Source organism: Myotis daubentonii, chromosome 16 (genome assembly GCF_963259705.1).
Source record: "Myotis daubentonii chromosome 16, mMyoDau2.1, whole genome shotgun sequence".
NCBI classification, from domain to species: Eukaryota; Metazoa; Chordata; class Mammalia; order Chiroptera; family Vespertilionidae; genus Myotis; species Myotis daubentonii.
Genome location: NC_081855.1, coordinates 28,157,423 through 28,183,455, shown reverse-complemented (window position 1 = coordinate 28,183,455; position 26,033 = coordinate 28,157,423). Strand labels below are relative to the sequence as shown.

The following is a 26,033-nucleotide window of genomic DNA, read 5'->3' as shown; positions in this document are numbered from 1 at the left end:
TGCAGATTAAGAAAACAGCACCAAGAAAGAAAAAGAAAACAGTACCCATCTAAATATGTACGGTCATTGGATTGGCTGTAAAAAAAACATGTCCCTTAGAGATAGTCAACAAAGGATACAAAGCTATACAAAAGCATCTCGATGCTGGTAAAAACAACGTGGTCAAACGCTAAGGTAAGCAACAACAGGACACAAGCAAGAGTCCAGTGGCACTAAAGTCTGTTTTCTCCCTGGTAAATCAGGCACCCTGCCTGAGTTCTACAGGCCTTTTAAAAGAAAAAGTCCACCATTTCACAAAGACTCCAAATATTTGTTAGTATTCCCTCTCCCGCTCCAAGAGTAACGGTAGTTTCACTATCCTATCTTCCCAAAGATGGTAGGTACAATAGAAAAATCAGAGTATATAATGATGTCCAATACATACATAAAATATACAGCACATACACAGTTCAGGCAGGAATCAGAGAGGCAGAGATATTATGTATCTATTTATTCATTCACTGGTGGAGGCGAAAACATTTTGCCTGCAATGCCTGGAAATAAGCCTGCAGAGATAAAGACTTGGCCCTTGCCCTCGGGGCCAGAAACTAGAGGTTAGGACACAAATGGGAACTGACAGGACAGGTTGAATGCAATGAGAAGCTCCTCACAGTTCACTTACTGACATTTAAACCACTCTAGAGATGTTGGTTTTAAGGGCTTTTTAAAAGTATTATTTTTTGAAATTCTTCTTAATTACAGGAACATACAGGCTAGAAAGGCACATCGGGAAAACTCAAACTCTCTCTTGAGGACCTTTATCATAAACTTAAAACGACTAAGACGTCTATAAAAGCCAAAACAGAAACAACCAATTTAGGGTTCTCCAAAATAAACGTGAGGTTTTTAATGGAGTTCGACCTTATTTTTTTCTTTTTTTTAATTGACTATAAATTTTTTCTTGACTTTATATTGAACACAAAGCAGTGGTCTGAGACGGAGCCATTCGGGATCACCCTGACCCCGAGACGGACGATCCTCTATTGTACAAGTTACTCAAAGCAGACTTTGTGGTCAGAGGGGAAAAAATGGTTTGAATTTCTCTTGGTGTTTGCTTCATTGTTTCAGATGAAGCCATTTTTAGAATAATTCATTTGCTTCTAGAAGTAATGGGACCCTTGAATATACATAATAGTAGTAATTCTGCCCCCTCCAACCCCCCACAAGTGTTAGTAGTATGATTGTGGGAGATACATGGAGAGAAACAAAAGCAAAGTTGTTCCTTGATACAGTGAGGCCTTGACTTACGAGTGTCCCGACTAACAAGTTTTTCAAGATACGAGCCGTCTCTCGGCCGATTTTCTGCTTTGAGTTGCGAGCTAAAATTCGGGTTACGAGCCAGCTTCAGATACCCCACCGCTAGTTGGCACAGCGAACGTCACAGTGAATGCCACAACATCAGCCCAGCATCACGTGTCTCGTAATTTGAGTTACGAGCTCCGTCACGGAATGAATTAAGCTTGTAAGTCAAAGCCCCACTGTATATCTTTTTATTTTTATTTTATTGTTTAAAGTATTACAAATAGTAGTACATATGTCTCCTTTTTTTCCCCATTGACTTTCCCCTGGCCTCCCCTACCGCCCCGGCACATGCCCTCACCCCCGCCCCCCCAGTGTCTTGCGTCCATTGGTTATGCTTATATGCATGTATACAAGTCCTTCCGTTGATATCTTACCTCCTCCCCCGCCAACCCTCCCCAACCTTCCGGCTGTAATTTGAGTCTGTTCGATGCTTCTCTGCCTCTGTATCTATCTTTTTGTTCATCAGGTTGTAATGTTCATTATCCATAAGCTATGGTACATCTACACAATGGAGTACTAAGCTGCTATAAAAAAGAAGGAATTCTTACCATTTGCAGCAGCATGGATGGAACTGGAGAGCATTATGCTACGTGAAATAAACCAGTCAGTGAAAGAAAAATACCACATGATCTCACTCATTTGTGGATATATCTTTTTCCATCTATCCCATTTGGGTTTTTTACTTTTTTTTTTTTTAATATATATTTTTATTCACTTCAGAGAGGAATTGAGGGGGACAGAGAGATAGAAACATCAATGATGAGAGAGAATCATTGATTGGCTGCCTCTTGCACACCCCCTGCTGGGGATCAAGCCAATAACCAGGGCATATGCCCTGACCAGGAATTAAACCATGACCTTCTGGTTCATAGGTTGATGCTCAACCACTGAGCCACACTGGCTGGCAAGCTGGCCGGCTGGTGAACCCATTTTTTTTTTAAGAACTCTGAATTGGCTCATGACTCTTTTAAAAACTACTGTCAGCAGTAAGCAATCATATTAAAGCAAAGTCGCTTTACTAGAGTTAACACTTTACTCTCACTAAGGTGAAGCCATTTCTATACTGTGCACCAAGGGGACAAAACGTGGGGGGAATGGAGGTCTCGTTCAACCGTAACACTAACTTCTCCCACAGGAGCAGGCGTGCCTGGAAACTTAAATATCTTCGAGGGCGAGGCTGGGGCAATGAGGGACTAAAAGGTGGGCAAAGTCTCAAGAGGGACCAGCTGATGCTCTCGAATCCCTTCTCCATCCAATGAAATCACTTATAAGAACCCTTCACTTTATTTTTTTTTGTTTTTTTTTTTAACTAAATCTTTATTGTTCAGATTATTACATTTGTTCCTCTTTTTCCCCCCCCATATCTCCCCTCCTCCCAGTTCCCACCCCACCCTCTGCCCTCACTCCCCACCCACTGTCCTCATCCATAGGTGCACGATTTTTGTCCAGTCTCTTCCCGAATCTCCCACACCCCCTTCCCCCCCAAGAATAGTCAGTCCATTCCCTTTCTATGTCCCTGATTCTATTATAATCACCAGTATTCTGTTCATCAGATTATTTATTCACTTGATTCTTAGATTCACTTGTTGATAGATGCATATTTGTTGTTCATAATTTGTATCTTTACCTTTTTCTTCCTCTTCCTCTTCTTAAAGGATACCTTTCAGCATTTCATATAATCCTGGTTTGGTGGTGATGAACTCCTTTAGCTTTTCCTTATCTGTGAAGCTCTTTATCTGACCTTCAATTCTGAATGATAGCTTTGCTGGATAAAGTAATCTTGGTTGTAGGTTCTTAGTATTCATCACTTTGAATATTTCTTGCCACTCCCTTCTGGCCTGCAAAGTTTCTGTTGAGAAATCAGCTGACAGTCGTATGGGTATTCCCTTGTAGGTAACTGAGTTTCTTTCTCTTGCTGTTTTTAAGATTCTCTCTTTATCTTTTGCTCTTGGCATTTTAATGATGATGTGTCTTGGTGTGGTCCTCTTTGGATTCCTTTTGTTTGGGGTTCTCCGTGCTTCTTGGACCTGTAAGTCTATTTCTTCACCAGGTGGGGGAAGTTTTCTGTCATTATTTCTTCAAATAGGTTTTCAATATCTTGCTCTCTCTCATCTTCTGGCACCCCTATAATTCTGATGTTGGTACGCTTGAAGCTGTCCCAGAGGCTCCTTACACTATCCTCGCATTTTTGGATTCTTTTTTCATTTTGCTTTTCCGGTTGGGTATTTTTTGCTTCCTCGCATTTCAAATCATTGACTTGATTCTTGCGCTCCTCTGGTCTGCTGTCGGGAGTCTGTATAATATTCGTTATTTCAGTCAGTGTATGCTTAATTTCTAGTTGGTTCCCCAATATAACATCGAGGGTCTCATTAGTTTTCTTGTAGATCTCATTAAGTTTATCGGCGGCTTCTAAACAGTTCTTGAGAGACCTTAAAAGTGTGGTTCTGAACTCTATATCTTCCATTGACAATTTTGTCTTGTTTCTTTGTCTCCGCATTTTGTTATGCTTCTTTGGTGCACCCCCTAGTGGTCTTTGTTCGCAGTCTTATAGTTAAACCTTGATTGTTGTAGCTAATACCAGGGAGGGTTTGACCTCCAGGCCAAGTGGCTATGAGAATCAGCTGTGTCAGCAGTGAGAGAACTTCTGTCCTCTAGGGAGGTGCTAATCTAGCCTTTGCCTGAGGCTATCCGGCAAATGCCTCTGTGCAGGGCTTGGGCAGGTCCGGTGGAAAAGGATCAACAGGTTGGGCCGGAGAGAGCAGTTATGGCGGCTCTCAGTCCTGTCCCCAGGGGCTCTGCCTCTCTGAGTCCCAGCACCCGCTGCAAAGCTCGGAGAGAAAGCTGCACTCGCTCTGACCGAAGCCAGACAGTCCTGCTTCTCCCGTTTGAGTCTGGGTCCCTAAAGACTCGCCTGTATCTGGAGCTCAGAGTCTGCGACTCCCTCCCGATTGAAAACGCCAACCGCGCCCTCCGCCGCCAGCCCGCTCCGCGCACTCCGCACCTCAGAATTTGACTTCAGCACTGTGCCTCCTCTGAGTGTCCGTATGCGTTTCTCTTTCCTCCTAGTTGTAGGACTTCCACTCAGCCAGCGTTCCTGTGGTTCTGGGTGATGTCCGTTCGGTCTTTTAGTTTCACTTTTGAAGTAGTTGTTCAAAGCAGCAAACTCCGGCGTTAACCTATGCCGCCATCTTGGTTCTCCAACCCTTATTGTTTTGAAGTGGTTTGTTCAAGAACCCTTCACTTTAAAATGATCTCCTTCCAAAAAGCAGATCATCCCCATTTCACCAATTAGACATCCAAAAATTTCCACTTTCTTTTCTAGGCCCGAAGGCAAGACACACTTTTTTAACTGAGCCAAGTTTTTCTCTGACCCTGTCATCAGGGCCTGCCTCCCCAAGAATAAACTGAGCTCGAACTATATCCCCCCCCCCCACACACACCCCTTCCCACCTGAGTTCCCTTCTCCATCTCAGGTATACCTCATCCCTGAACAGTTACACACTGCCAAATTATTTCTCAACAATGACAGTCTCAGCCCCTCCTTCTAACTGATCTCATCGAGGCACGAGAAAGAAGGGATCGAGCTAATTTACATGAATGCATCTGTGCCGCAGTAGAAGTATTTGGCTTTTTAAACTCTAGTTGGGAGGATATGGGGCAGCATTAGACAGGAATGACAAAAAGTGCAGACAGTGTGGAGGGAAATATTTTTGAGCAATGGAAGCTGGCTAGCAGCATGGCCAGCCCCCTCATGCTGAGAGTGGGTGAGGAGAGAGGAGGAAAGATGAGGACGGGGGAAGGGGTGGTCACTGGGCAGTGGGGGCCGCGTGAAGGGGACTGCTTCCAAATGAGAGACCATCTACTTCCAACAAGGGTCTGCTCAGGTTCTACCCCCTCACAGAGCCCTTTCCACCGACTCCCAATTCCATTCTCTCTTTTCCTGAAATTCCCTCAGAACTCTAGTACATAACATACATACAGCTCAATTATATTGTCACCAGTCCTCTTATTTATTTTTATTTAAAAAAATATTTTTATTGATTTCAGAGAGGAAGGGAGATGGAGAGATAGAAACATCAATGAGGAGACAGAATCATTGGTCAGCTGCCTCCTGCATGCCCCCTACTGGGGATGAAGCCCGCAACCCGGGCATGTGCCTTGACCGGGAATTGAACAAAGACCTCCTCACCGCTGTACCCAACACAACGTTAAGCACACAGGCAAGAATTCAAGTATGTAGTTGCTAACTTTAAAGCCAGGAGATTATATTACAAATACAGGTCTATAATTTAATAAGGAAACAAGTTACATATTAAAACAAACAAAACGACTTTCTACTTTAAGTTCCTCACCCAGCTACAATGCGTGGTGAATAACGTCACCAACCTTTGTGAAAGCAGAGAACAGTGTGACCTGCAGAATAAAATATTTTGGAAATTTTTAATATGAATAGCAGATTTCCTTTTCCAAAGACTTGAAAACAATTTTCAGAGATTAGACTGTGGTGCCTCTGGAGGGAGCAGGAGTATGAGTATGTGTGGGGTGATAGTTATGCAGAGAATTGGGAATGGCGAAGGAACCTGGTCCACAGGACTGGGGACAGCGGGCCACCGACCGAGCATCTGCTCTGCTACGGATATCACGTTGCGTGTAGTACAGGTGCTATAACTGAGTCTTCACAATAACACATCAACTTTACAGATGAAGAAACAGAGGCTCAGGGAGGCAAACTTACTTGTCCAAGGCCACAAAGGTGGTAGTAAGTGGACAGAAATAGGATAAGGTCCCGATTTGTCCATCCCCAATGATCTTGCTCTCTCCACTAGGTAACCACAAGCCCTTCCACAACATTTTTCATCCTTGGCTTCCAAACAAACCAAAGCAAACAGATCTGTCTTCATGAGGAAGGAAGAAGTGAAAGTAAACCTCCAGCAACAACAGGATCAGGGCAGGGAGGTGAGGCCATTTGGGAAGGATTCAGGAAGATAGTTAACATTAGTCGGGTGGGCATTATGCACCAAGCACTGACCAGACACTTTTTACACGTCATGTGATTTCATCCCAATAATCCTGAAAAGCAATCATTTTATATAGTACTAGTGGCCCAGTGCACGGATTCGTGCACATTGAAAGGGAATCTGGTGCGGGTGAACCAGATTTGGGGCCGACAGGGCCCCAGCAGCAAGCTAACCCACGGCCAATTCCGCGAGGAATCGGGCTCCCTCCTTCCTCCTCTCTGGGTCTGGGGTGAGGGTGAACCAGATTTCGGGCTGACAGGGCCCCAGCAGCAACCTAACCTACTGGTCGGAGCGTTTGCCCCCTGGTGGTCATTGCACGTCATAGCTACCGGTCCAACAGTCGAATGGTCGCTTAGGCTTTTATATAGAGAGATACGGAAACTGAGACTTAGGCAAGTTAACTTACCCTAAGTCTTAAAGCAAAAAAAGCATAGAAGTGGCCCAGCTGGCCTGACTCAGGAGGTCACGGTTTGATTCCCGGTCAGGGCATATGCCCAGGTTGTGGGCTTGATCCCCAGTAGGGAGCATGCAGGAGGCAGCCGATCAATGATTCCCTCTCATCACTGATGTTTCTATCTCTCTCTCCCTCTCCCTGCCTCTCTGAAAACAATAAAAATATATTTTAGAAAAAGAGTAGAAGTGAAGCTGGGTTTTGAACTTGGTCAGTTAGGTCTCAAAGACTGTAATCTTTCCACTGCTCCCTGTTGCAAGCATGCTCTCCCCCCTCTTCTTCCCATAAATGCCCAAAACTAACGTTTGGGGAAACTGTTCTATTAAGAGATCTAACCAGTAATTATATGGCAGTTGAACCGAAAGGAGCCTGCTTCCCACAGGAAATAAAACTGTCATCTCGACCCGAGGAATGTAACAGACAAGGAGAGAGAGGCTTCCAATGTATATTTTAAAATGCTGTTACCCTCTGAACCCATTCATGGATGGAGCTGACGTTTTTATAGGCCCTGTCAGGGAGGCTCATCAATAGCTCATCGACCCCGCGGGGCTGAACCACCACGGACAGCAGTTTCCAGCTCGCTCCACTGAGCAGGGCCAGTGATCCTCTCCAGTCCAACAGCAACCCAGCGATGGGTGCCAGAGACTGGCCATAAAACAGGACCAGTCCTGGAGAGAGGGGCCTTTTGGCTGCGCTGGCTCCGACGTAGGTGACAATGTCAACAAACGGCTCTCCGCATTAGGGTAATAATCCACAGTGCAGACAACTTACACCAGGGCCATTAAATAAACACATCTCTGTCCATATACTGGAGGCACCATCTTTGTCTCCATATTCAGCAAAAAGGCCAAAGCTCATCTCTTGAATGCAGAAATAGAATCCTTCCGAAATCTACAGTGAAACGCACCAGCGGCCGCTCCTGAGGGCTTGCCTCCACCCATATCTGGCTCTATTTGGGAGCTAAATTCAGCAAAAGTCTCCAGGGTCAACAAATGACCCCGAGTAAAAATAGTCTTGGAAATCTGTCATGGAGGGAGCAGGAAAGGAAACGAGACGGCAGGGTGATTCACTCCAAATGGCAGCTCCCAAAACCAAAAGCTCATTTCTCTGTCCCAATCCGAAGCCAATGTGCAAAACAGGCACAGCGCACGCTGTCCTTTTCCGAAGGCCTCTGAAAGGGGCTGCCAAAGAATTTCACGGGGAAGCCAAAAAGATTTAGTGTGCCATTCACCCCTCCTATAAATCTAACCAGGGCCACTTCAAACCAACGCTCTGAACCAATTGCAGGTTTATCCTTGCTTGAAGACCACCCAGAGTAGCTAAGCTTTGCCCCTGGCAAGCAAGAGGGATCCTTCATCCCACCAAATTTTCCAAATGACCAAAGAGTTGCCGAGAAAGAGGACGGAGATTGCGCAGTGTGTGTGTGTACGCGCGCCTATTCGCTGCCTTTCTAATTCTACGCCTCACTCCTCCCACCACCACAGTTAAGATGTATTAAAATAAGTATAATATAGACGATTATATGCTTTTTCAAATTAAGGATTCTACTGGTTGAAAAATAATCAGCCTATACTTAACTGCTCAGGTAACTCATTTTAAGATGCAGGGAGCACCTAGGTGCCGGATTTTGCAACACAAAGGGAGAGGTGTGTTGGCACTGCAGCCACTCACCTGCACTGTCCCTTTAAAGCCCTGTACCTGATGCTGCGTTCATAATTTATGCTCTTTTCCTTAAAGATGGTTCCCCACCTCCTCAACTGTAAGGAGTTTCAAAGGACCACAAGGCCCGGACCCACCTCTGGGCAGGCTCTCTGTCTTCGAAGAGCTCGCAATCTGATGGGCAGGGAGGTGTGCGGAGAACAACATCATCCTATGATACATTCTCTCTAACAGCAGGACCAAGTGTCCACATACCCTGGGCGCACAGGTAAGAGTGAAATGAACCCTGACGTGGAGGACTGGGAGAGACGTCTCAGAACTGGTCTCTAAGAATGAGTAAGAGTGTGACAGGCAGGGAGGGTAGAGACGAGGGAAGGAGAACATTCCGAGAGGCTGAGAACAGCCCAGGCCTGTGGCTCTCCAATGGGGACTATGTCCCCTCGCCCCAAGGGGTATTTAGCAATATCTGGAGACAACTTGGTGGTGTAAATGGGAGGGGAGTGGTCCTACTGGCGTCTGGGGGATAGAGGCCAAGGATGCTGCTAACTCCTCCAGGCCCAGGACAGCCCCCCCCCCCCCCAACAAAGCGGTCTCCAAAGGCCAATAGTGCCAAGGCCGAGACACCCTGGTCCAAGCAAAGGTATAAAAGACAGTATGTGTTAGCTTAAAAGTGAGACGTTGCCTGCAGCTTTGGCAAACAGAGTGCTGTAAATGACCGCTTTTATGGCAGAGAAAAGCCAGTAAGAAGAGAGGGGAGGAAACATTAAATTTCCAAGGAGCCAAGATAGAAGGCTGAGCCGATCCCTTATTCCTAAACAGAAACCATCACCAACAAAGTTAGGAAACGGGCCTCCTGGGAGCCTAAGGTGTATTCTTCGTCCTGTGCCATGAGAAGCAGGGCTCTCTGGGGACCCTGTGCTCGGCTCCAGGCCACGCCAGAGCAGCAGTCCGCACTCTTCCCCTCACGGGGCGGCTAAGTGAGGAGCGAGGAGCAGGGCTGTTCCGTGTGGCTCGCCCTGGCGGGACGCTCACTTGGAGAGAGGGTGCAATGCTGCTGTGAATGCTGGGAAAACTACAGGACAGGAACGGCCCATGCAAAGGGGGCTTCGGGTCCCGAAAGGGAGTGGCTCCGAGGAAAGCAGAATATGGTGGGGAAGCCACGGCCAGAGCTTCAAGTGGTCATGAGGGTTGCTGGCAGGAGCCATGCCTGACCGTGAAGGCAGGAGGTGCCTGGGGAGGAATCTTACTCCGGGGCACAGACCCTTGAAAATGGAGTGAGGAGCTTACCATGGTAGCCAAAACCACATCCACCTCCACCTCCATGGAAAGTAAAATCAAACAGAATAAACCTCCCCTAGCAAGAGACTTCTAGCAGGGAAAGGCGGCGGCCCTCAAGCTACTGGCAGTTTGGGGCATAAGGGTAAAACATAAAAATTGAAACTCCTCTGATATAGGAACTGACTCGCACTAATCCACATCACCCTTCCATCTTGCCTCCTGCAGACTCACATGCACAGGCACCCACCTACGTCAATTTTAAGAAATAGAAACACTAAGGGGAAAGTTGCATCAATTGTAGCGGATGTCTAAAAGTCAAGCTAAAAGTCAAGCGTTAGTTCCAACAGGAAAAGAAAAGGCCAGCGCGGTAGCAAAATAAGAAGATAACTCTAAATGGACAATGTCATAAAAGGGTCAAAAAGGAAAGTGAAACATTCGTGCTTTTTTCTCTCGATGAAAAACACTGTCACAGAATGTGCCCACCAGTGTGCTGGGTGCTGCTACTGGAAAAATTAAAATCGAGTTCGGATGACACAGGCCCCCTGAAATAACTGCAGCCTTGGGGGGCCTCTCTGTGCGTCACAGACCAAAAATCCTAAAGAGGGCCTTGCAGAAGCCAGGTGGGGAGCAGGGGACAGGACAGTCCACCAGAGTGAGAGAAGCCCAGGTCGGGAAGGCAGGAACGAGGGGGCACATGCACACTTATTACAGAGAGATGAAATAATCTCAAATCTCGCCTGGATCCAGCCATAAACATACACATGGTATGGCCCAACCACCCATGTCCTGGGAGATGAAAACACTACAACCTCACACGAGAGCACCTGTACCTGCAGTGGGTTTCTGGTCTCCTTCTGCAAAGTACAAGTGTCCCAGGAGCTCAAACAGCTACACACTGAAACAGTCTGCAGGGGTATCAGGGTGACAAGAAATTCAGGCTACCAGAGAGAGGACTGCTTTCCACCTGGATCTTCAGGGTTCACAGCTGGGGAGGAGGGTAAGGGCGCTGCTCCCCTTTGCTGGGATTGTGTTTACAGCTACGGTTAACAAACCCCTGGCAACGTACAAGTAAATCGTGAACAATCGCCGAATCTGTACGATGAGAATTGCAGCCAAGGTTGAGAACCACTGTCCTAGACGAATCCTACGCATCCTTTACGACTCAACTTTTCTCATCCTCTATATCAAGCATGTCAAACTCGTGGCCTCTGGGCTGCATACCTTGTTTATTTGGCCCATGTGAGCCTTTGAGTTTGACATGCCTGCTCTATATGGTGCTCTAAGCCAGCCTCAAGCATCTCCCTCTTCAGAACAATTAGCTTGTCAAGTACTTAGCAAAGAATCACCTAAGCTCTATAAGGCTTAATTAATTAGCTCTTCTGCTGTTTTCTTCACCAATTACTTAAATCAAAAGCTATTTTCACCTTTCTCCCTGTCTTCATCGACAGGACCCCTCTGTGAGAGGTGTGGAGCAATTTTTTAAAATATATATATATATTTTATTGATTTTTTTACAGAGAGGAAGGGAGAGGGATAGAGAGTTAGAAACATCGATGAGAGAGAAACATCGATCAGCTGCCTCCTGCACACCCCCTACTGGGGACGTGCCCGAAACCAAGGTACATGCCCTTGACCGGAATCGAACCTGGGACAGTTCAGTCCACAGGCTGACGCTCTATTCACTGAGCCAAACCGGCCAGGGCGTGGAGCAAATTTTGTAGATCTTTGGATCCTCCCACCCTATCTCCTAGGGTGCCTTATACAAATGTGGAATTAAACTGCAAAGTTCTCTCCTGCGCACATAAATTTGGCTCACACTAACCACTTAGAAAACCCGCAACCACCCAGCTGGCGTGCCTCAATGGTTGAGCGTCGACCTGTGAACCAGGAGGTCACTGGTTCAATTCCCGGTCAGGGCACATGCCCGGGGTTGCGAGCTTGATCCCCAGTATGGGGTGTGCAGGAGGCAGCCAATCAATGATTCTCTCTCATCACTGATGTTCCTCTCTCTCCCTCCCTTTCCCTTCATCTCTGAAATCAATAAAAATAAATAAATAAAAAACACCTCTGCAACCAACTGATACATGAAAGCAAAAAGAGAATATAATTAAGCGCTGAAAAATCTTGTAAGTCCTCATTATTGTACAAATGAGGAAACTCACACAGGTGTGTGTGTGTGTTTGTAATAGACAGGTGTAGAAAATTAGGTCTGTGCCCGCTCCCCCCCGCCCCCCCAACTGCCCCCCATCCTCTGGGACACAAGGAAATCTGGCCAGGAGCAGATGAAGATACTATGGGGGTTTGCAACTGCCAAGGTTAAGAAAGGTTTTCAAATTTAAATGGAGACCAGCAGGGGCAATTAATACTGAGATGGGGCGTTAGTTAAGCACCAAAACCTAGATTATGATGTTCACTTCCTAAGCTCATGGTGTGATATTTAACATAAGCCTGGTCAGAACCTCCAGGAAACGCACACAGACCGAAACTCGGTTATTTTGAAACTCTATTTACTGTAATGGTTTTTTTAAAAAAAACACAAAACTACTTTAAAGCTCTGCTTACATATTCTTCTATCAAAAGAGAAAGAATCACATGAAGACAACTTTCTAAAAATAAATTCGCCTTCGGAAGCTCATTTGGGGGTGCTGAGTTGGGACTGCATCTTCAAGGATGTCAATCACACAAGGGCCCCATCCATAACTCCTTGAGGGAAAAAAAAACAAAAAAAAAACTGAAACCATGAACGCCTTGTCAAATTCAGACAGTTTATCTTGGCACCGGCAAGCCCAGCAGTCTCTTCGATGTCTGGAAACGTGTCTAATTACGTTTCGAGAGTAACTATAAAAAATAGCCCAGGTCCTGGAACAGACAGCTCAGGGACCACTCCAGAGCATCCTGCAGGACGCGATGGAGCCACGCCAGGGAGGGGAGAGCGGGGAGGAGAAGGAGGGAAGAGAGAAAGAAAAGCAGCAAGTGTGAAACCGGGATGCGCCCCCAGCTCCTCTCAGCAACCTCGAGTCTTCCCAGGACTTCGGGCCGCCGCGACGCTCCCTAAAGTTACTTTCCTTTACTTTTGTTTCCATGAGGTCACCCGGCCCGCCCACATCACCTACCTGGGGGAGCACACTAGCCTGCTCGGCCCCCAGCGCTGCCCGCAGCTCCGCACAGCCCTCACGCCTCCCACCCGCCCCGGCCCCCGCGTCCGGACAGCACCCGGGCACCCCCTCCCGGGAAGGCGCAGCCCTCCAGCTCAGCACGCCCCTTACACGCCGAGGCAGCCGCGCCCGGGGCGTCCTTTCTCGGCCAAGAGCCCGGGATACCCCTCTCCGGTGGCACTCCATCCCTTGAGCTCGGGGCGCCCCCGCACCCACAACCCGGCCGCACCGCGGGGGCGCCCCCTCTCGGGGAAGCGCAGGCTCGCGCCAGGGCGCCCGGCCGCTCCGCCCTCACCTGAGTCGGAGGTTGGCCATGAACTCGGGCATGGAGACGGTGTCCATCAGCACGAAGTCCGCCTTGCCGAACTCCAGGCTCTCCTGCTCCGCCATGGCGCCGGCGAACGGGCTGAGGTGGGCGCTGCCGGGCTCAGGTGGGCGCGCTGGAGTCGCGGGAGCCGGTCCGGGGGCGCGCGGCGAGCTCGGGCGGGGCCGGGGCGGGGCCGCGGGCTGGGGGTTCCGGGGGAGGGGGCGCCGGGCTCCGCTCGGAGGGTCTGGGCCGGACAGAGGCCGCCCCGCTGCTCCTCGGCGCGCTCTCGGTCCGCGCGGCGCACCCGGCAGTTTCCGCTTCTCCCGCGGCGGCTGCCTGGCGCTGTGGGGGACGGGACACCGAGACGGAGACGGCGGCGGCTGGTCCCGCCTCTGGCCTGGGTCTGGCCACGGCCCCGCCGCCTCACGCCCCGCCCCGCCCCGGCTTCTCGGGCTCCGCTGGCCCCGCCCCGCCGCTGAGATCCCGCCCCGCGGCGGCGCAGGCCTCCGCCTCCTCACCTGGGCGGCGCGCTCGCGCGGGGCGGGCGGCGGGGGCGCGCGCGGGGCCGGGCTGGGCGCGGGGCGGCAGCGCCCTCTGGGGACGGGCGCTGGGACCTCGCGGGGCGGGGCCGAGGAGTGCGGACGTAGGAGGGTGGGTGGGATCAAGTGTCCAGGGTGGCGGCCTCTCGCCCTCGCTTGGTGAATGCCAACCAAGTCACAAAAGTAGCCGGCGGAGCTTTTGGCGAGGATAATTCCTAATGATTCCGTCACCCAGCCGCGAAGCCCCCTTCGGCTTCTCTGCTCACATCCTCTCCTTGAAAGGATGTTTTGCGCTCAGACTGAAAGAATAACAGCTGACGTGTTGGTGACAATGAAAGTGACCAGAGCTTCCAAGCACCTTAGAGAACTTATGTAACTTGCCACATGGCTAGGAAGTGAGGAAGCTGCATTTTCATCCAGGTCATTTGGCTTATGAGCCCCAGCGGTTAGCCACATGGCAGACTGCTTTCCTGTTCCAATGTTCCATAATCCACCTTTCTCTTCCGCTTCTCTGAGCATATCATCAAACATCCTCTTATATTATTATTAAGTTTTTAATATACGTATGGGTCATCTCCCTGAGATTATGGGAGGCTACATTTAGGGTCCATGCCCTAAATGTCCCGATATCCCCCTTGCCCCCCCTCCCCCCCAAGTCCTATTTTACTGCTTTGCACCTGTAGCTATGAAATCCACAGTGGTTGAGTGGAATAGAATAAGCTTCGGTGGTCTCCCATTTATAGATACATTGGTTGAGCTTGGAAAATTCTTTGGGAGCTTCGACTGCATTTCCCAACGAAAATATTTTATAAATGGCTTTCTAAGGCAGCTCCTCTTCTGTCTGGTGTTCCCATGAGGACTATTTTCTGTTCCAAAATCTACTAGGGAATCTGGAAGCCCCCAAAGACCTCAATAGGCCCCAACTCGGTGGGCGAATTTGACTGCGTAAACCAGCCTGAATTCAGGACCCTGCTCAAAACCCACCCTGGCCGAGAGAGCGGGGGAGGCAGCTTGGTCACCTCCCCCTAGAGCACCTCTGCCTTCCAAAAGCTGCCCCACCCCTTGCCCAGGCCAAGCTGCAGTCTGACCTTCACTGGCAGCTCTCCTTCCTCCAAAGAAACCCCTGTGGATCTCAGTGTCCTCATTTGTGGAGTAAGACCTGTGGGCTAGACACTGTCCAAGGTAGGACTGTCCTTTATGTGGGCCATTTGTGTGGGCCAGCCGGTGGCTAAACAGGTGATTGCATATAGTATAATGATAAAATGTTGATGTTGGTATGTTTTAACAGAAGCAGAACTGAATTTCGAAAAGAAAAGCAAGAAATCTCAAATGGTGTTCTATTTGGAGCAATCAAGGACCACACTCAATGACCTATTAGTAAATGTATGTATGTATATTTCCTGAGCCCTGGGTCACTAGAACAAAAGAGATTGTATAGTGGGTATGAGTTATTCAGTAGTATACAGCTATGGGTTTCAAATGGCCAAAGCAAGGGAACTCTTGTTTCAATCAATATCTCATACAGGAGCCCAATTTATATAACATATACAGAACATATGCAAAGGGTATATTATAAGCTGAGATTAGTATAAAATCAGGCGTTGAGACAAATGAGGCTCTTTTGACCAACCCAGATCTGTGTAGCAGGGACCATTGTCACCTTACATCGGCCTCAGGATTCCAATTTTCTTTTGCACGTTGTTTTGGTTGTACAGTATCAAGACAATTCTGATTTGCATGGGTAAGCAGTAATTTTTTACTCCTACAGTTTTACATCCAGCCTTTTTAAAGGCCAAAACACAGCTACAATCCTTTGAATCAATGACCCATTTACAGGAAGTTAACAATATGTGCAGAGATGGCCGGAGAAACTAGACACTGAAGTCTGCATTCAAACAAGGAACTGTAGAGCAGGTTAGCGCATTCATCTCCTTTGTGATAAAATTTGTATATAAACACATTTGGATATGTATGTGTGTGTGTGTTACACTTGAAAATATACCAAAAACCAAAATAAAAATGAACATCACCAATAATGAGATACACTGATCTCAGGAATGATGTGATCTCCTAAAACAGACATAACGTCACTCACCTACTGGATATGTATCAACTGAATCTAATCATGAAGAGACACCAAATAAACCCACATTAGGGGGTATTCTACTCTTCAAAAACATCAATGGCGTGAAAGACAAAGAAAGGCTGGGCCAGGTTAAAGGACCCCAAAGAGACACCACAGCTAAAGGCAATGTGTGACCTGAACTGGATCTCACACTAGAAAAAGGTAAAAGACGTTATTGGGAGAATTGGTGAAATTTGAATACAGACTCTATTAGTTAGTTTTCCTGAATTTGATCATTGTGCTGTGGTTCCGGACCAAAATGTCTTTGTTCTTAGGAGATACACTCCAAAGTATTTAGGTCTAAAGGGTATGGTGGCTCAAGTTGTTTGGCAAAGATAATAATAATGTGTTGGGTATACCCATAGGTAGACAGATGGATAAAGCAAATGTAAACAATTGGTGAATATATATAGTTAAAGAATACATGGGAGCTTTTTTATAGTTTTGTAACTTTTCTTTAAGTTTTAAGTTACTTCAAAATATAGAGTTAAAATCAAATAATGGTCTAAAACTGTTAAAAAAAATTTAAAAAACTATTTAAAATAATCTTTGAGAAATCAAATAATACTTAAACATGAAAGTCGCAGCAGGCGTTTACAGAACTGCAAAACCAGAATACACTTTGAAAACTGATAGAGAATATGTGTTAGCTCTGGTTGCCATTGCTGTGCTAGGAGATTGTAAGCACTGAAGGAACAATCCTAAAAGCACAAATAATGTAATGTTTGCTTTAGTTGTCAAATACGGCCATATGCCCTGGACAGGGTACATCCTGCTCTCTGCCTGAAATTCTTTCCTGCGGTCAGCCTTCACCGCTGTGGCCTAGCTAACTTCTGCTCATCCCTTAGCTCTCAGCCTCAACATCACTTCCTCCAAGAAGGCTTCCATGATCTCTTAAGTCAGGGTTGGCTGTCCCTCCTCTGTGCCCCCATAGCAACCTGGAAGTATCACTCCTGTTACAGCCCATTGTCCATCTCTCATTAGACTGAGAGGGCCATGAGGGCTGGATGCGGTGTCTGTTCTGTTTTCAGATGTAACTCTGGCACCTAGTAGCACAGTGCCTAGTGTGTGAAGCTCTTAATAAACACCTGTTTGATAAATGAATATGGGATGGTCTCTGATGTGTGGTTTATGTGATGTGAGGTTGTAAATCCGCCCCCTTGGTCGATCTTCTGCACTGAAATCAGCCTTTGTGCAGCATTTATCTCCTTCTTGTCTCCTGCCCCTAGAAGCAGGTCTCAGGGCTGTGCTCACTTCTCCCCTGGGGCCAGGCCTGCACACTCTATGTTCACACTGAACAGAAGCTGCTGTTGGGAAAACACTTCTGTAGTTGACAGCTGCTGTAGAGGATCTGCTCCGGGTGATCCATGAAAATCAACTCTGAATCTTCCAGAGCAAATATTTGCCCCCATTCTACCTTCCCAGCATGCTTCTGGGCTGCCCCACCCTCCCTCTCTTTACCAGGTGCTCTGCATCCAGGAAGACAGCTCAACGCAGCCTGAGTCCTGCCAGACCCAGTCAGGAAGACCGGGAAAAGCAGTCACATTGTTAGCCCCAGTTATTCCAGAGCAGAAGTAGGAGGGCACTTTTATGTTGCAGGGTAACTTCATGATGCACTCACAGCCTTATCGCCATGAAATGGAACTCTGTGCCTTAGATATTATTCAAAACATACTTTCTCCTCTTCCATGCCTATGGCTGGATTTGAACTAAGAATGACTCATCCAAGATATATTCTCTATGGTTAAAGGAGCCTACATTTTTTAAAGTAAAAACAGACCCAACCATTGCCTCCCTGTTGTCAATATATTGCCCGCTTGTGGACTGCTCCCCGACTCCACCTCCGGCTCCCCCACCCTTGCCTTTCACAGTATAGACATCCCACATGACACAGGAAAGGGCGTTTTCATAGCAGGGATCATGGGCATTAACCACCCTGAAAGCCCAGGAATTGACTTAAGAATTTCATCTTCTTACCTCTAGTTATTAAAGACAGAAGATCAGCCAGCCAATGACTGACCCAGGGTGCTGTGGGGGCACAGAGGAGGGCACAGACCTGGTTCTGGGTTCCAGGGATTTCTGTCCCTGTGGCCCAGCTGCGCTTACCTGTGACAGTGTTGAGTTGGGGACAAGGATCTTCCCTGAGCTCTTTGGAATGGCTGATACTTGCAGGCAGAGCTCCTTTTAATATAATCAAACTAAGCACAGAGGCAGTTGGGAGATGCCCGCGAAGAGGGGGAGGCGATGGAGGAGGAAGGAGAAGGAAAGGGCTGCCTCTGCCAGGGTCGCAGGGCAGCAGGCGAACAGTAACAAACACTGGTTCTCAGTGTTTAGGGTTTGCCAGCCTTTGATGATAACGTGTGGACTTTGGCTCCCAAGACAAATGTATCAAGTACAAGCACAAAGCAATTTGCACGTGGGCTCCTCCCCATACCCTCTTCCTCACCTCCCAGCCCCCACTCCACGCCCCCCCCCCCAGAATAACCTGTCTATGCATCCTGAGTTAAGAACCCCTGGGCTAAGGGAAGGGTCACACCCCAGGTCCTCGTCATTGGGGAGAGGAGAAGAATGAATGTAAGCGTGTCATCACTGTCATTATCCTGTGAGTCACCAGACAGGGACCGTCCCAAGAGCACATCCTCCTCTGTGGGCAGAGGAGCCACTGATTTAAGGCCACAGGAAAGACAGGATCGGGTGGCGCAGGGAGACACAGCCTGGGGCTGCCGTCAGAATTGTTCCTGCCTGGGACAAAAGTTTCTGACTATAGACGTGTCACTGGAATGTATCCTCTTTGATAATTACATAAGCACTTATCACACTGAGTTGGCGCTGGCTGTCTAGGCGTGTCCCTAAACTCTCCGGGACAGGGCCATGCCCTGGTCATCCTTTACTTCGAGCCCTCAAGCTGTTCCTGGTGCCCCTCAGGTATTTCTTCACTAGAATAGGTGAATTCATTGTGGGTTAATGTACTAGTAAAGGGGTGGGCATCGCTGTAATGTTATATCGCAAGGAGCGTGGGGCATTTCTCTGAGCCCCAAGCCAGAAAACCACTAAATCTCATACTAGAGCTAGAAAATGCGGAAGTGTGAGAGGAACTCATGAAAGGGAAAACAAAAAGGCACATCCACAGCTGATGCCTGGATTGATGCTGTCTTAAGGCAGGATGTCTCCCGCTTTAAAGTGCATAAGAATCACTTGGAGCCTGTCCAGCATGGCTCAGTGGTTGAGCGTCAACCTATGAACCAGGAGGTCACAGTTCCATTCCTGGTCAGGGCACATGCTCAGGAAGGGGCATGCAGGAGGCAGCCAACCAGTGATTCTCTCTCATCATTGATGTTTCTATCTCTCTCTCCCCTTCCTTTCCTCTCTCCGAAATTATATATATATTATATATATATAAAATATGTAGATATAGATATAGATATAGATATAGATATATATTTAAAGAATATATTGCTGGAATTGAGAAAAATTTCAATTCCTTTCTTCCCTTCGCCAGACAAAGTAGCAAGTATTTAGTACTAACATCACCTACCATTAATATTGGGTTAGTGTCTACAGAACTGACATTCCAGGAGGAATGTGACATCATGTTCCAGGTGACATCTCCTAACCTGTCTCCCCAACCCGCTCTCCTCCGGCCAGTCACCCAGAGCTTCCCAGCTGGTGGGCAGCACCCGCCTCCTAGAGTTAAGAACATGCAATTGGATGACATTAAAGTGCACAGAGTGGGTCTCTGACTTTTTCCAATCAACTGGATTAATTTCTCAGACCATCTAGAGGTAGAAATAGTATGAGCAGTATTTTCATCCAAATTCTGACAACCTAACCCTAAAGAAATGAGACAAGGGGAAAGTTTTCAATGATTTAAAAGTAGAATCCAGCCCACCCAGTGTGGCTCAGTGGTAGGGCATTGATCTTTGAACCAGGAGGTCACAGTTCGATTCCCAGTTAGGGCATATGCCTGGTTGGCTCCATCCCCAGTGGGGGGAATGCAGGAGGCAGCTGATCAATGATTCTCTCTCATCATTAATGTTTCTATCTCTCCCTCTCCCTTCTTCTCTTAAATCAATAAAAAAAAAATATTTTTAAAAAAAGGGAAAGCAGCTGAAACCGGTTTGGCTCAGTGGATAGAGCGTCAGCCTGTGGACTGAGAGGTCCCAGGTTCGATTCCGGTCAAGGGCATGTACCTGGGTTGCGGGCACATCCCCGCTGGGGGATGTGCAGGAGGCAGCTGATTAATGTATCTCTCTCATCGATGTTTCTGACTCTCTATCCCTCTCCCTTCCTCTCTGTAAAAAATCAATAAAATATATTTTAGAAAAAAGGGAAAGCAGAATCCACAGAATCAAGGAGACCCCAGAGGCCGTGTAATCCAATATCCCACCCAAGGCCTGAATCCCCTCTACAATGTGCTGTGATGCCTGGACCATTTGACTCATTAAGCCCCACCCCCACCCCCTGCAGGTGTCTCCACAAAAAGCAGATTCCAACACCCTGTCACTCAGGTTGACTCCTGAATCACTGCCCAGACTCACTGCATGCCCTATATGCCAACCAGCTCCCAACCGTCCTATCTTCTGCTCTTGTTACTCATTATCCCTATTTACGAGCTTGGGATGGCCTTCGGGTCTAATGTTCCACTGAGATAGGACCAGGGTCAAGTGCATCATAATCCAGGAGGGGTGCCAAGGTCATCGCCAGTTAAGGAAGAGCCTCCCATTTTTCTTGAGTTGACCTGCCTTTTAGAGTTGCTATCCACAGAATCCTGAATCTCTTTTATCTGACCTCTTGGAAGTCTGCCTTCTCCATGTCTAAGGTCTGTGTCCGACTGTGCTTATCTCTCAGCCATGTCACAGTCACTTTCCCCTGATGTTCCCATTCTTGCCAAGTCTCTCATTAGCTCTTCTGAATAGGATTCAGTTCAGGGTGGCATTTTCCCATACAGGGGTGGTCCATTGGCACCTAGACTTTAGGTACATGTAGCAGAGGTTTAGGATGGGGCTTGGACATCTGTAATGAGGACACCCGGAGTTAGACACATAAAAAGACTAACTCCCGAGACTAGGGTTGCCTGGGAAACCGTGGCCATTACATCAAAGTGGCTGCTTTCTCTGTCACAGAAGAGAGCCTACGATTTTGAGTTTCCCGCCTCACACTCCTCCTTTCAGGAACGTAACACCAGCCTGCTTTCGGCTCTACGCCTAGCATCCCTGAAGGATTCCGAGAGCACTCATCTCTTTGCAGGTGCAATTGCCAGTCCCTTGTTTTATTGGGAAAGAGTGCGTTCCAGCTCTCCCTGTGAAATCTCTGGGGAGCACACTCATGCCTGCAGGCAGGGCTCTGAGCTAAGAGGGTAAGGATTACACCTCCCACGTGCACTTCCATTGCTGATATGGCCAAAGGTTCCCTAAGAGGAACACATATTCCAGCCGAAAAGGTGGGCCAGCTCAGCCGGTGGGAAGACCAGGGGAAAGAAAAAGGAGGCCAAGTTTGGTGACCTGGGGAGAATCCTAAAACCAGAGAGTTGGGACTCTGTGAAACGTTGGAATGGCCAAGGCAGGTGTCATGTTCAGGGCCCTGGGAGTGCTCTCTACTCTAGCCAGTTCTGACACAGGAGTCCTTCTTCACACGCTGAGCTCCGGGAGCGGCGCGTGTGGTGGCTTCTGTTCCCTGGATCTGCCGCCGGCTGCTATCATCTCCCCTTGGCTTCCTTTCTGTTGGCAAATACTCTGCACACCTGAGCTCTCGGCGTCTCCCTCTCTTGTATCTGTTGACAGGCAATCTGTAAATTGATTCTTTTTTTTTTTTTTAATCCTCGTCGGAGGATACTTTTTCCATTGATATTTTAGAGAGAGTGAAAGGGAGGGGAGAGACAGAGAGAGAAACATTGAAGGGGGAGAGACACATCGATGGGCTGCCTCCTGCATGTGCCCCGACTGGGGCTGGGGATTGAGCCTTTTACGGAGGGACATGCCCTTGACCAGAATTGAACCCGAGACCCTTCAGTCTTCGGGCCAGTGCTCTAACCACTGAGCAATCAGCCAAGGCTGTAAATTGTTTCTTTTAAAAAATATATTTTATTGATTTCAGAGAGAAAGGGAGAGAGAGAGAGAGAGAGAGAGAGAGAGAGAGAGAGAGAAACATCAATGATGAGAGAGAATCACTGATAGGCTGCCTCCTGCACACCCCCCACTGGGGATCGAGCCCACAACCCAGGCATGTGCCCTGACCAGGATTCGAACCGTGATCTCCTGGTTCATAGGTGATACTCAGCCACTGAGCCACGCCAGCCGAGCTGTAAATTGATTCTTAAATGCTTTCCTCTTTTCATGTAGGGGGGTATTCACCGTCTGTCCCACACTGGGAAGAGCTGCACAGATCAGGTTTTCGTTCCATGGTGCCCTGGACTTAGAATGTGCCTGAAGTGGGAAGACCCCTTTATTCCTTCTTCTGCCCACCAGCCTCACCCATAGCAGACACCTTGTAGAAAACAAAATTGGGCAAGTCTTCCCCTCCAGAAGCAGCTGTGGGGAAGAGAGTAAGGGAGGGGTGCTATGAAACACGGGCTCGGGCCCGACCTTACACTGTACTTCTTCACGATAAGGAAGCGAGGCTGAGCGTTCATGTGTGTTATTGTGCCAAAGTCCCCTGTACTCCAGGAGTCTCCTTTGGAGCCTGCTGCTTATCCCGGGAGGAGGGGGAAATGGGATTGAGGGAAGATGGGAGGAGAGGAGGCGCATGACACAGGGCAGGGTTTCTGAGCCACAGCACTGTTGACATTGGGGGGCGGGATGATTCTTTGTTGGCAGGGGGCTGACCTGTGCATTGTAGGATGATGCTCAGCACCCCTGGCCTCTACCCACCACATGCCAGTGGCACCCCCCTCCTGCACAGCCACAAATGTCCACAGACATCGCCCCCTATGCCCTGGAGGAGACATCAAAAGCGCCCCAGTTGAGACCCACTGCTGGAGAGCCTGCATCGGGTGGGAGGGCCCTCTGTGGGAGCGCGTGGATGGAACAGTCTCCCAGTCTTTTAAAAATATATAATTTATTGATTTTTAGAATGAGAGGAAGGGAGAGGGACACAGAGAGAGAAACATCAACGTGAAGCGCAGCACCAATCAGCTGCCTCCTGGACAGCCCCTCCCCAGGGATCGAGAGCCCACAACCCGGGCATGTGCCTTTGAACGGGAATCGAACCGACACCCTTTTGGTGCATGGGACGACGTCCAACCAACTACAGCCTTTAGATCTTAGTCTCTCCTTGGCCTGTCCTACCGGGTGGCTCTGCTTCTCCAGGACTCACAAGGGCCAGCCTCTCAGGGCACGGTGAGGATAAAACAGCGTGTGGCTTGGATAAATGCATAGAGTGTGTAAGTGCAAGCCAGGTCTGCCACGGGAGCTGAGGCAAAGGATGGGGTCTCTGTTATAAAGGGGCTCACAAGCCTGCAGTGCAGGGGGCGGGGGGTGGGGGCGGGCGGCTTGAGGGGATACTTGTGCATTGTTAGAACCAGGAGAAACTTTCTGAGTCCCGCTGTAAGCCTTTCCTTTTGCAAAAAGGAAACTGAATCCCAGTGTGAGAAGAGGACTTGCTTCCAGGACGTCTCATGTCTAGACAGAGTTAGCATGAGAGCTCATGGGTGGGTGACTCTCAGCGCAGCCTTCTTTTGACTGTTCCCGCTGCCTCTCTCACTTTAGCCAAGAACACTAACAACATAGCAGTGTGATGGTGATAAGGGCTCTCTCTCGAAGACCGAAGACCGGAGACCACAAAGTGCTCTGGGCCTCGGTGGCCAGAGGGACTCAATAACGTGTGGAATGTAGATAAGCAGGAGGTGGCACCTGGGGAGGAGCCTTAAAGGACAGATAGGTTGAACGTTGGAGTCGGGTATAGGTAGGCATGCTAGGTAGGGGTGACGGATAAACGGTGGTGTGCAGACTGGAAAACACAGGGACACATCCATCTGAGGAAGAGCAAGCTCCCCGCCCCCCCACCCCCACCCCCTCGCCTCCGCCCGCCTGCTTGGCTGGAGAGCTTGTCGGTGGGGGAAGTAGCTGGGAATTGAGAAATGCCAAAGCATATTTCATGCTAAGATGAAATATACATCGCGAGCGTGCACTCTTAACTAAGACTGTATTTTCCAACCTCAGAAGGTGGCAGATGTTAACTCAGCTTCTGGTAGGAAAAACAGAGGCACAAAAAGTTAACACACGGGTTAACTCACCAGGTACAAATTCTTCCTCTCTCCCTTCCTCAGAGACAGCTGATAGGTATAATGGCCTGATATTTACAAATTGATTTTAGGGGGAGCGAGGGAGAGAAAGTGGGTGGGGGACATCAATTTGTTGTTTCACTTATTGATGCATCCATTGGTTGATTCTTGTATGTGTCCTGATTGGGGATCGAACTGGCAACCTCGAACCAACTGAACTACCCGGCCAGGGCCAGGGCCTGATTCCTCTCACCACATTCCTACCGTTGACCCTTTGGGTCCTTCATGTGGTTCCACGTATGCACAAATCCACAGAAGCCATGGGTGCTGGGTTAGAGCAAAAGTTGCTCACTCTGGGAAGCCTTCGCTTCTCTGTCTCCCCCTGTGCTGTGTCTCCCCCAGACCCACCCAGACCTTCGTGGCTGCCTCTGGGTCTCAGAGGCCCTGGGCTCTTCCGGAGGATTGGCGACTGGAGCGGTTGGCCAGGAGGCGCTTAGCTGTCCCACAGAGACCCTGGAGGCAGTCGAGCAGAGAGATCCTCTCGGAAGAGCTTTTGAATAAATGAAGTGGTTCTGAGTGGCCCTGTTGTCGAAATGATTGCACTTGTCAAAACAAATCGGTGTGTCAGTGCGCTGCGTTGGAAGACACAATATCTGAGAGGTACCGGAGTCTTGGTGCTACGTACCTGGACCCTGGGTCCTGTGGTTTTAGCCTCTGACTTAATTTGTAAAAAACTTAATAAAATAAAATAAAGGTAAGGCATTTTCTCTTGTTGTATGTGTCTTATTTTTGTTGGTGATGAAAAGATGAGGAAGTTAGGACCTTTTTTTTTTTTTTTTTTTTTTTTGGAATGAAACAAAAGTTTCACCTGCAAGTAGAGAAGGGGCCTGGGAGGTTTGAAGATAAGATATGAAGCCGCTGTCGAAGGGATAGGAGAGTAAGACTCAGATAGTTAGGGACAGATTGCTTAGCAGGAATGAGTGCCTGTTCAGGTCTGTGATTCTGAATCGAGAGCAAAGCCAATTTTGCTGTGTGACGTTCTTCGGCCGCATGTGTCCGCCGTGGGGGAATGCAGAGGTTGAGTCCTGTTGAGCGAGCTTGGAAGGAGATGGGGGCCAGGGAGCAACTCCACGATGGACCACACACTCTGTGATGCTCACAGGAGACACAGATGTCAGCAACGGGGATCTCTCTCTCCAGCCCCCTTCAGTGTCAGCTGAGCGCGAAAGCGCTTGCCCAAGCAGCAGTGGTGACACCCAGTGACCACTCCTTGAAGTGTAGCCTCTTGGTTGTAGGTGGTGAGCAGACCCTGAAGCAGCCTGGTATGAAATAACCCGGGGGTGTTCTGCTCCACCCGGGAGGCACTCAGCCCTCCCCGGTTCCCTCCACAGTTGTCTCTCGCAGGATTCTGTCCCGCTGGCCCTGAACTTTCTATGGGGATGGAGAGGCTGCTGCTCACTGGGTCACTGGAAGTGGAGGTCGGGCACTGAAGGCAATCTGGGGGCTGTTAGCTCAGGCCTGGGCTTCTCGGCTTGGTTCCTGCTGTCCTGGGGTCTAGGACAAGCAACCTAGGATGGCTTTGGGCCAGGGGTGGGCAAACTTTTTGACTTGAGGGCCACAATGGGTTCTTAAACTGGACCGGAGGGCCGGAACAAAAGCATGGATGGAGTGTTTGTGTGAACGAATATAAATTCAAAGTAAACATCATTACATAAAAGGGTACGGTCTTTTTTTTTTTTTTTTAGTTTTATTCATTTCAAACGGGCCGGATCCGGCCCGCGGGCCGTAGTTTGCCCACGGCTGCTTTGGGCACTGGGATGGGTTTTTAAAAATACATTTTCATTATTGATTTCAGAGAGGAAGGGAGAGGGAGAGAGATAGAAACCTCAGTGATGAGCCCAGATGGCATGGGTCAGTGGTTGAGCATCAACCTATGAACCAG

At 48.6% G+C, this 26,033-nt stretch overlaps 1 protein-coding gene and 1 long non-coding RNA gene across 2 annotated transcripts in view; one reads left to right on the top strand and one right to left on the bottom strand.

Annotated features, from left to right (window-relative positions):
- MYO1D (myosin ID) overlaps positions 1-13,606 on the bottom strand; it is a 271,271-nt gene extending 257,665 nt beyond the window's left edge. Inside the window, exon 1 of the mRNA XM_059669519.1 lies at positions 13,198-13,606. Coding sequence (XP_059525502.1) covers positions 13,198-13,292 — 95 coding nt within the window. The 5' untranslated portion in view covers positions 13,293-13,606. The remainder of the gene's footprint in view (positions 1-13,197) is intronic.
- A 1,122-nt stretch (positions 13,607-14,728) lies between these two features.
- LOC132218366 (uncharacterized) lies at positions 14,729-15,789 on the top strand. The gene is made up of 2 exons (XR_009449167.1): positions 14,729-15,489; positions 15,585-15,789. It is a non-coding gene; the product is annotated as an uncharacterized LOC132218366 (long non-coding RNA).
- The last annotated feature ends 10,244 nt before the right edge of the window (positions 15,790-26,033 follow it).